Source organism: Rhinolophus hipposideros (genome assembly GCF_964194185.1).
Source record: "Rhinolophus hipposideros genome assembly, chromosome: 25".
Classification (NCBI taxonomy): domain Eukaryota; kingdom Metazoa; phylum Chordata; class Mammalia; order Chiroptera; family Rhinolophidae; genus Rhinolophus; species Rhinolophus hipposideros.
In genome coordinates, this window is record NC_138071.1 from 23475677 (window position 1) to 23487142 (window position 11466).

At 50.2% G+C, this 11466-nt stretch overlaps 1 protein-coding gene across 1 annotated transcript; it reads right to left on the reverse strand.

The window, feature by feature from the left end:
• Positions 1 to 4228: 4228 nt before the first annotated feature.
• Positions 4229 to 10122, reverse strand: NOBOX (NOBOX oogenesis homeobox; the record flags this gene model as incomplete). The annotated part of the gene is made up of 8 exons (XM_081038521.1): positions 4229 to 4530; positions 5203 to 5507; positions 5840 to 6071; positions 6299 to 6384; positions 6652 to 6764; positions 6924 to 7201; positions 7552 to 8097; positions 9708 to 10122. 8 exons carry the CDS (start codon positions 10120 to 10122, stop codon positions 4229 to 4231), a joined length of 2277 nt encoding a protein of 758 aa, XP_080894647.1.
• Positions 10123 to 11466: the final 1344 nt, after the last annotated feature.

The following is an 11466-nucleotide window of genomic DNA, read 5'->3' on the forward strand; positions in this document are numbered from 1 at the left end:
TAAATGAACTGGGTTCACGCCATGAATCCAAGATTGCAAGAAAGCTGAGCAGAGATATATACAGAGGCCGACTCCTGGATTATCTCTGCTTGAATTGAGAAGCTGTCATGGATGAAGTTGTCCTAGCAAAGCACTAAGTTGACAGATTTAGCGTACGTGAAAGTATAGGACATCCAAATTTTGTAGTAAGCATACTTATCCTAAAAAACTATGTGTTTATCTGAAATTCAAATATAACTGGACATGTTATATGTTATCTGACACACCAAGCTACAACCCAAATGATTTCAATATCTTTAAATCTGATCTTACTGGCTCTGGGGCGGTTTGAAGAATTCGCCTAGGCTTTCTTACTTTAAACAACCAGAATGGTTTAAACCCACAGTGACGCTGGTGGTAGATTGCCATCTAGTGGAAACATTGTGATAGTGAAAACAAATTGGAGGGAGAGACAGATTTTTCTTTTTCTTTTTCTTTTTCTGGAGTCTGCAAGGAAGAATTCTGCGCTGGTGAATTGCAAAGCCCTGAGACTGCACTGTTGAAAGGGTGATGACATGGAGAGGATGTGGGTGGTTTTGGGGATGGAGGATGGGACGAATACTGCAGTATGCTTCCCTGTGACCTAAGGAGGCGAGCGGCCTGACCATGGCTCTGCAGCATTCAGAGACTTTGCTCCCTCACTCTAAGTGAAACCCAAACCGAAGCTGGAGCTCAGTGTGGGAAGCACAAGATCCTTGCAAGTGAGAGCGGCTCAGAGGGACGTGGAACTACCCAACATGAAATGCTACAGAACGAGAGAAGTCACCCCAAAGGTAACAGGGCGGCCGAAAAGATGAAAAAGTTGAAAGGAGGCACACACTGAAATTCCAGGGAAAACATCTCAAAGTGTGAAGCTCAGAAGAAACTCAAAACATGCGAAAGACCGATACCAGCACTAACACTAGCAATGATAATAACAAAACCAAACTCGGAACAGGAAGAACAGGGGAAAGCTAAATGGACTCGTCGGGGCAGACATTATAATGTCAACATATAATACAAAGAAGTAGCACTTGATTCTTTTTTAGCCTGTGTTCTCCACAAAGGAAAATATTCTAGAAGTTAAAAGGGTTGGACAGAAAATATAAGATGGTTTTAAATGCAAACAGGAGTCGTATTGCTGAGTTAAATAATTCTATATTTTTTTCTAGAGCAGAACAGGAGAGGATCTCTACGATTTAATAGAGGCAGTTATCCTTATTATCCAATAGATGATTTGTATGAACTAAAGGAGAATCGATGTAATGTAAAAGTCTCACGAATTTCTAAAAGAGATTATTGAAAGATGATTTGTGAATATTTAGATAAAAAATAATCATAAAAGAAAATAAGTGTTCCTGAAGAATAAGCCATGCCAAGTTCAATCTCCTTTATTATATTATTAGGTTTATAAAAATTAGAGTGCTATAGAGAGAATATATTTTGATTTTAGTATGTCACATAGTAAAAGTTTTTCCCCCCCAAATCTGTTTCTGAAATCCTAGAGCTGGCCCTGGATAATATAGTGAAGGAGGTGACTTAATTAAACTCTCTACTCAAAAAATGTTGTTTTAAGGAGGGATGTCAACATGGTCTTATGCTTACTTATAGCCGGTTTACTAATTTTTAATGACTTCATTATAAAATGTACAACACCTACTAATCAAATTAGCAAAGAGAAAAGACTTGCAAAAATGGCTAATGTTACCTAAGGACTCCAAACCATCTTAGAAAGTTCAATAATGGGCTAAACTTAACTAAATGAAACTGAATAAGCAATACAAATGTTTGTATATTTAGATTCAAAATGTCAATTCTCCAAATACAAAATGAGAATGGGTTTAAAACAGCTTCTATTAAAATAACCTCAGGGTCATAGTTGACAATAAGTTTGTTTTGGACGAAGAATAATACGAACTGGCTGCCAAAGAAAGAAAAAAGCCAGTGTCTCTCCCCACATGAATAGAAGAATACGTCCCATTTGATGGAGGTGACAATCTCACCACCGTACAATGCCACTGTGGTCACCAGACAGCAAAGTAAGGTTCAGCTCTGGCACCACTTGTACCAGGAACGTCCATAAACTCATATTCATTTGGAAAGAGGCACTAGGATGGTAAAGAGCCTGGGGACCACCCCACATGAGGGCAAGGCTTTGAGGAATGACATGGGGTCCTCTGATTGTGTGATATTAGATTTAATCTTCATAGCACATAGAAAGCAAAGCTCAGGTCAGTTGAACAATATTGACTTTCTCCCAGTAGCAAGAAGAAGTTTCTAATCAGCAAAGCTTTCAAAAATTCTGTAGGCCCTAGTGAAGGGAATTAGCTGCCCCCTCCTTTGCAGCTCCCCCACTGGAAAACCAAGACTGAATAACCCCCATCTGTGGTGGTATAGAGGAGATTCTGCATTTGTCAGGTTGGATATTTCAGCCTGTAAGGTTTCTTTCACTTCGAGGATTCTCTGCTTCTAAGAAGTTTTCACCATTTTCTCTTTGTTTGGTCCATCATTCATTCTTAATTAATTCATTTTATTTTTAGTTTACTACTAGCTTGTCTAACACTTTGGATCTAAGTGTTGCATGTAAGCATAGATCTTAAAGGCGACCACCCTTCGATTCTTGGCTTTAGATGTCTATTCTGTTGCATTTGCTCCTTAGCAGGGTACAATAGCCTGAACAGTTAGGATTGGCGGAGAAAACATCCAGCCTCCCCACAGGGCTTTTTAGCAACAGAATGTTGTGGTAACTAATGGAAGGAGAGGGAACTAGCATGTAATTGAACAGTTGTCATCTTCTGTCTTTTCCCCTTATGTCTGTTTTTCGGCTGCTTATTTCATGGGCCTCATGAAACAGTGTGAAAACAAAAGAGATATGTGAAGTGTATACTTTAAAAGACCCAGTTATGTGTCATAGTACAAGACATTTGCTATTTCAATGTATACATGCCAATCTCTAAATTCAGGTCGTGGAAGCCTATTATCGTCCTTGAGTGTCAATAAGAGCTGATAACTAGAATAGTAGAGGACAGCTAAGAAACACTGCTAGTCTGTAAAACCCTACACAAGCACACGGACGTGTGTATTTATGTAACGAAGAAGTTTCTTCCCCGTTTCCAAATATTTTTACTTTTCATTTCTTATGAGCCATGACCGTAGGACTATTATGATACCTATACATTAATAATTGATTAATAATTGATTATAATACAAGATTTTGAAAAAAACACATGTGTATTTTCCAATAATCATAGCATTTGGAGGTCCGAATGGCACCTTCCCCCGCATTGCACAGTGAAGTGGTTTGATCAACATCCTTCAAACTGTAGCTATATGGACATTATAGGAGTATCCAAAGTTCAGATGTGGGGTGCTAACTATACCGGGGGTACCAAAAAAAGGTATACTTGTATTAATCTTTTGTTATCGGTGTATATTATTACAATTTTAATAGTTTTTTCCTTTCTTAAAATGTGTGTACATTTTGTTGGCACCCTGTGTGTGTGTGTGTGTGTACACACCCACCCACACCCACACACATACAAGCACCTCTCCCCAAAAAAAGCTTTAGAAAATAAGTCATGGTTCTCAATACTAGAGACGTGACCTAAAATATCCTCGGGCTTCCCTTGTAATGCTATCCCTGCAGGGCCCAGATTCCAGAGGGAGTCAGGCTCATCATTGCCTGGGGACTAGAACATGGTTTCATGGCAGGTCTGAAGACAAGGCCCCAAATGTCTGCTCTCTCTTCCAGCAGGAGAGACAGGCCAGGAAAAACGTGAGGCTCCATGGGATCAGGCCCCGGGGAGACCTCACCAACAACTGTCAGCTGAGTGGAAGGCAGTGGGGGAAATGCGTGGGGAGACACATAATTACAGAGAGGAACCCAAGAGCAGACTCATTTACTGCTTACAATGAACACTCTGGCTTATTTGTCCAGCAAGGAAAGGAAACAACATAAACAACATAAACATAAAATGTTCAGAAGTAATACAGGCCATCTCTTTTTCAGAACCGCCATGCAGAGGTGTGGCGAGAAGGATGAGGCCAGCCGTCTTCCTTCTCACCTCAGTTCCAGCAGAGGAACCCACACAGGGGACATGTCTGACTGCCACCCTAGAGAGTCCACAGTCTTCCCTAATGCTTCAACCACCATCTCTTTAGTGGTGCCCAGCCTGCTCCCAGCTGTCTCTTTTTACTCCATAGCTTCGGACTAGGGGCCATGGCTGTTCTTATCTTCCTCTCGGACCTCCTCAGGTGCTGAGGGCTGCTGCACAGAGGTGGTCAGCTGCTCGTCTTGGGCCTGGCTGGGTAAGGGCCCCGTTCCTGGTCCGGCTCCTTCAGGCAGCTGGATGGGCCCTGGAGAAGGCTGCTTGCTCATGGCCTGAGCATAGGGAGCAGGAAACAGATCGGGGAAGTAAGCATCCCCTCCTGGGGGGTGCCCCAGAGCTTGTGGACAAAAGGGACCCGGGAAAGGCAGGTCTGGCAAGCAGGGGTCACTCCAGGGGACTGTACCTGTGGGGTCAAAGATTACAGGAAAGATAAGAAGGACTTAGTTCAGCATACTCTGCAACAGTCTGCCTCCACAGAAATGCAGGTTAGGACCCCAAGCAAGTCTGGGTGAGATACTAGTGCCAGGTGTGCCCCTCAGGACCAGGCGTACTCCTGACTTGAGGTCCACAAAGCAGAGCATGGGTCAGGTCATGTGTCTCCCTCACACAGGCAGCAGGGAGACTGGGAACCAACTGCACACGTCTCTCTTCCCTTCTACTAGAATTTTTCATAATGAGATAGTTGCTTCCAGGTTTTCAGAGGTCCCAGTGGACCTCAGAATACTAATGGCAGCCACCATCCACTCTGTGCCAAAGTTCACTCACATTGTTTCTAATCTTCACCAAGTGCCTCTATGATATGGGAATAGTCCCATTTCAAAGTCCAGGAAACTGAGGCTCAGGAGAATTGGAAACTGCTGAACTGTACTTCAACTTTGGTTTTCCTGACTACAGAGCTCTCTTGCCGATTCCCAGTCTGCTCTCCAAGAATCTCGAGGAAGAACTTCAAGAAGACCACCAGGGCCAGGAGAAAGGACTCCCTCACACCACGCCCCACCGCCCTCCAGCTAACAACACTCTGTCCATTCTCGCCTTCCTCAATCAAAGGGCACGTTCTCTTTCAGCCCCAACTCACCCATATTCCCAACAGGTGGCTGGAGCAGGATCTGCCCTGATGGAGGCCCTGGGAAGTAGCCCTGTGATGTACCCCCATTGGGGCCATAAGACAGTGGAAAAAGAGAGTCTTCTGGCAGTGGAGGTGTCAGTGAACTGGGCATCGGGAAGGGGAAGGGGTGCAGATAGGAAAATTGGGGCTGAGGATGTTGGAAAAGCTGGCTCTGTGGAGCCTGGGAGAACTGGAATAGTCCTGGCTGGTTGCCTGCTTGGTATTCCTGGGGTTCCAGCTCTTCCAAGTATGCACAGGTGGGGGGCGGTGTGACACTGCAGGGGACCGAGGAGTACTCTGTGAGGCTCGGGGTGGCCCCCTCTGTCCCCCCACACAGTAGGTGCGTGCCTTCCCCTCACCACCTCTGCCCACCTCCACGACCCCAGACTTGCCACCACTTTTCTTCCTTTTCCTGCTCCTAGCTTCTCACTCCCACTCCTGCTCTAATGCCATGATATCCCAGATGCTTCCCACCCCAAACCCACTGACCCTTTTCACCCTCATCACATGTACTACCTCTTGTCCTCTCAGCTAACCCTTTTCCCTCCCAAGCTCTTTCTGTGTCTGTTCCTAAACCCCTGCCAAGATCACTCATTAGGGTCCATACCTTGTCCCCCAGGAGACACAGGGGCCATCCTTGTGGCTGCTGTCACTCCCGAGACTGTCCAGCAGCAGAGGCATCAGTTGTGGGGGGTGGACGGGGCCAAGGGGAAAAGGAGGGTTGGCTCTTCGAACAGGTGGGGGGCTGAAGAGTGGTGGGGTCACTGCCACCCTCTGAGCACTCCCACTCTGTTGGGGTGCGGCCAGAGTCTGGTCAGATGTCAGCAGCATGGGGGGCTCTAGGAATGGAAGTCAAAGAGGGGTTGTGACAGTAAGAAAACGAGGCAAATTCGGGATTTGATGGTGGACGTGTGCGGTGCCCAGGTCCCCTGACGACTAGTCCCCAGTGGACCCAAGCAGTGGGGAGATTTGGGCCACGGCCATGCCCACCAAGAAAGACCTTCTGTCTCACTGTCTTCCTAGCTGCCATTTCCCCCAGATAACCCACAGCAGGTGTTCAGCGCACCTGGAAGAGTGTCCAGACGGGGCTCCTGAGGGAGAGTGCCAGGCTCTGGGTCCATGGGCATAGTAGGTGGCAGCTCAGCCACCGAGCTGCAGGCAGACAGAAGGAAGACTGTAGTCCAAGTGGTCCTTGGATTTGCACTGGGGCCTCAGCGCTGGGGAAGGGGCACCAGTGCCCCCCACTCTGCCTCCCTCCAAGGCACTGGCAACTTCCCCACCCCATCCGCCAAGAGCCCTTTAAATATGAGCCAGCAACTCCAGCCTCATGCCCAGCCTTCCAGCTTTTACAGCCCAGGAGCCCAGCTTAGACCCCACTTCCCACCCCAGGGATGATCCAGCCAGAGGAGAAATTCTTACCTACACTGGCTGCTGGCAGGGGTGGGGGCAGGGCCTGAAGGATGGTCCTTATTCTCCTTCTCATTCAGTTTCTCCACTTTTCGCCACTTAGCCCGGCGATTCTGGAACCACACCTATAGGGAGAGACACTTGAAGAGCTTGAGAAATGGGGTAGAGACTTGGGTCTCCTGATTGTCACATGATGAGCTACATGACTCTGGGAGGTCACTTCACCACTTGGCTTCAAATGCCTTTCTGGCAGATTTGCTTTATCTAGATAGCCTCTGAGGTACTTTCCTCTTCAAAGATTCTAGGCTGTAGCTGTATGGAAACAGGCAGGAACACAGCCCAGTGAGGTCTGACTTGAGCTCCGGCCCCAGGAGGCGCTGAGCACTTGCCTGGCCCTTCCGAGTTCCAACTGGTGGTTTCTCCTCCACCCCCTCCCGTCGGCCAGCCCCCTTTACCATGATGCGCTGGGGGGTGACCCCCACGGTCTGAGCAATCTCCCGGCGCTTATCACTGTCAGGGTAGTGGTCTTCTTGGAATATCCTTTCCAGCTCCTCCAGCTGGTCTGGAAGAAGAAATGCGCATGAGGACAAACACTAGTGACGAGGCAGGAGAGGAGAAACACAGATGCCTTCCAGAGGGGGCCATTGTCCCCAGCCCAAAGGCCTTCCCAGAGGCTTGCGACTCAGTTTCCCACTGGGCCAGAGCCTGCTCTCTCTTGGGCTTTGTGGGTGGGAACTGTGTGGTGTCTTCTAACCTGCCCCCAACTTTCCTCTCTGAGGGTCAGAGGTCGAGAAGATCCAGGCCAGGTGACAGAAACCAAGCACACTCCCGCCTCCATGGTCTCTGTTGAGCCCACCTTTCCCAGAGATGACACCAGGTCTCTTAGGTTACCTCTCACCTTCAGTGAATTACCTGAGCGGTATAGGGTTCGAGTCTTTTTCCGAGCTTGGCAGGTTGCTTCCGGGGGCCTCCTCTGGTCTGTGTTTTGGCTCTTCTGGGCCACTGTGCTGAGGAGGTTGGCCAGGTGGCAGGGCCCCTGGCTTGACCCACAAGGCACTGGGTTGTGTGTGGCCCGGGGTGAGTTGGTGACATTGGGAGATGGTGTTGAGGCTGGACCCGTGGCAATAGGCTTTTTCTGCTTCCCAGAGCCCGGAGAGTAGGGCCTCTTCCCTGGCTTGGCCTCTCTCCCCGGAAGGGAACAACCCTCCCCCTGAAGCTGCAGTCTAGGCAGGACCAGAGTTCTATCTTTGTGGAGAGCCCCTAAGCCAGCGGGCTGGCACTCTCTCCCCGCATCAAACCCGGTTAGTTCTGCAGGGGCCTCTGATGGTTTCTTCTCCCCAGAGACAGCACAAGAGGGGGGCAGGTCCTTACTCGGGGCATCCTGAGGGTGGGGGACTGACCTCTGCAGCCATTCTTCCTTCAGCCCAGCCGCCAGGGGTTTGCCTCCACCGTCCTGGCCTGTGGAGAGCCAGTACCCACTGACCTTAGCACCAAGGAGCTAGAAGAATCTGGACAAAGAGTATGTGCTGCTTCCTGCTGCGTAACTGGTTTCTTGTTGGATCTTAAACTTTAGTTTGTCCACGTAGCGCGTGGGATAACTCCAGCTGTACCTCCCTAACTTGACGACTGTGAGAATCGCATTAGGTAATCCAACAGCTTTTGAAAAATGTAAGCCCATTTATTGCAACTCTAAGGGGGGCTTAGCTCACACACCTGTCTAGGAGAGCAAACCTAATGGGGCACTCACGTCCTGGGGGTTCCCTGTCCTTTTCCAGACACCTGGAAGGTGAGTTTGAGGGACAGCATCTGTTCAGGCGTTTCTAAGGGGCAAAAGGGTTGGGTAGGCTGGGAAGAGGGAGATTGAGATTCTGCTGTTTCAATGACTGGACCTTGTTCCTGCCCCAGATGCAGACATTGTCGGTTAGAGTAGAGGCAAGGGATTAGAAGGCTTCTGGAAGCCGAGGCCAGAAGGTCAAGGAGCTAACAGGAAGAACCAACCCCCCTTCCACAGAATTCACGCTGTCCTTGCCAACCCTCCTCCCTCCCACAGGCACCCCCCTGCTCCTTCTCTGGAAAGCTGACGCTCAGGGAGGGGCCTGGGGTCCAGGCCACCTCCCTTATACAGGGAAGTAAGGGTGACTCAGCTGGCCCTGAAAGCTCCTATCACTCACCCTCCACGCTTGTCTGTGTGTCTTTGAGCTACGACTGATTCATCAAGTGCTTACCATGTTCCAGGCATTGTGCTAACCCTTGGAAGGTGGGTACAGTATGCATTTAATCCCTGGGGGGGTGGCACTGTTCACATCTTTCTAACCCATGCAGAAACACGGAGTAGGAAGGGGAGTAACTTGCCCAAGATTACACAGCACAGTATGTGAACCCTATGCAGAATCCTTCCCAGGGCCACCACACTCCCGTCACCTCCCCATTTACTCAGAACCCCCAGAACCCTCCCTCAAGGCGCTGCTGCACCGTTTCCCAATAAATTGGACTCTTTTAAAATGGATGCTAACTCGTGACTAAGGGCTACTGTTATTTTAATGACCATTGCATGGAGACCCTCTTCAGGAATAACTTTCTCAGTGTATAGTGAGATAGGCTGTCACGGGCTGGGGGCCTTTGTCATATCGTGTCCTGGGTACACATGGGACTGGACCAGCAGGAGGGGTCTGACGCTGGTGGAAGGGGGACAGGCCCTACAGGGGTGACGCGGCCAGCCTGGATGGTGGCATGGGGAAGGAGGAGCAAAGTGGTTCTGTGGTATGTTAGGAAAACTGGGTAGCAACCCTGCTACATAGTAGGTGCCCAATAAGTGAACATGTCAGAGTGATGTGCCCTAATAAAAAAGGTGACAGGTATTGGAACCTAGACGAGTCCTGGGACTCCAGGCCCTGCGTTTTCTCCTCCGCGTGCAGGTAGGGACCCGTGGAGGAGGGCGCCGCGTGGCGGGCCGGCCTCACACCCCCGCCTGGCCCCTCGGCCTCCCCGAGCTTAGAGTGGGCTGAGACAGGTGGGCGGCCGGAGCCCCCCACGCCCCCCCCAGCCCGCCCCCTGCGTTCCGGGCTCACCCCGCGGTTCCGGGCAGGTCTCCCGCGTGGGTTCCATGGCCTGGACTCCGCTGTGAGGCTGGCCGGCTGCCCAGGCGCCGCCTAATGAAGCCTCGCCGCGCGAGCAGGTGTGCGGAGCCCGCACGGGCCTCGGGGAACCAGGGTCTGTGCCCCTCACCCTGCGGCCAGGCGCGTCCGACCCGGGATCACGGGGCGTGGGGCAGCTGCTGGGCTGCGAAGGCCCGGGGGCAACGCCAGGCCTCTCCCGCCCCCGCGGCCCCCGCCCCGCAAGCCCAGGTGCGGGGCTGCCCGTGCGCGCCGCCCCGCCCCTCGTGGGTTTAAAGCTCCACGCGCGCGGAGGCCCGGGCTTCAGTGCGCGCGGGCGATGGCAGGTTGCTGGGGTGGGTGAGGCCGCCCTCGGAAGGCTGAGGGCCATCGTGGGCCGCAGATACCTCGGGCCGGACTTGGTGATGGACTTGCTTGTGGCTTGAGGCTTGGACACAGCCCTTCCACGTGGACTGTGGGTGGCGACTTCTGGAGCCGCTTAGGAAGGGAGCCCCGAACCCTGGGTTGTCGGTCTCCCAGCTGCTCATGCGGTTACTCCCAGCCTCAGGATTAAGGAGCCCCCAGACCCAGGATTGATTTGAAGGTCCTCGGAGCACAGAGCTGACCCCCCGTGAGGAAGACCACGCTGCGAGAACCCACGCTACAAGGTAAGCTCCATGCCGCGCACAGCACTTGGGTGGGGCACCACAGCACACGCTCAGAAAACCACAGGTGAACTGCAAGAAGGCGGTAGTGGCCAGCTTTGTCCTCGTGTTGCCACCCACTTGATATCACAGTTTTATTCTCAGAATGAAGGGGAGTCTCATATGGATGATATTCCTTCTTCATGCAATGTTTCTTGCCTTTATAAAACAATTTCAGGTTTAACATTCCAATTGCTTCTTCCTCACATCTGTTCTTGAGTGGGAGAGGCTGGCCAGATTGAAACAAGTGCTTGGAGCTGGGGAGAGAGGGGAGGGCTGGAACAGAAACCAGGTGTTTTGCTTTTAGGATTTCAAAGACTGGGGACACCGGGTGCTTTCTCTCTATAATCACCTGTTGGTACATTTTCCTGTGCCTTGAACTCCTTTGAGGGATTTGGCTTGCAAGTGTGGAATGTGGATAGTTGCGAGAGCGTTAGTTCTTAAACATAAAAAATATAAATGGATTAACATTGTGATAATGTAATAAAAACCTCAGGCATCTGATGTTTCATTCGGACCTCCATAATACAATCTGGTAAACGAGGGATTTAGAAATAGGGCTCAGTTTCTCAGCTAGAAATGAATTGTTCTGGGCCATATGAACGAGGGTGGGGCCAGTGAAGATGCTTTCTGTGAAAAATCAGGACCGTTAGGTGGTGACATGGTTGTAAATGGAACACAATAGTGTGCTTGATTAAACATTTATAGGACACCTATCGTATGCCAGGCGCTGTGCACAAGTCACTTCCTGGCCTGCAGAAGCTCACTGGTGGAGAGGAGATTAGAACAGTGACACAAGTTAATGGACCGTGTCAGTACAATATGGTTGATGCTGATTTAGAAGTGTGCATAGGTAATACAGAGTACAAATGAGCAGGAACCTCTCGTGGACTAGAATTAGGGGGCAAAGGGGAGCAGGAATCCTTCTTGGAGAGGGGGACACATGAGTATGAGCTGAAGGGGAGAAGGAGAGGCAGGTTACATGCAAAGCTTATTATATCACAGCCCTGCTTAAAACACACACTGACCCC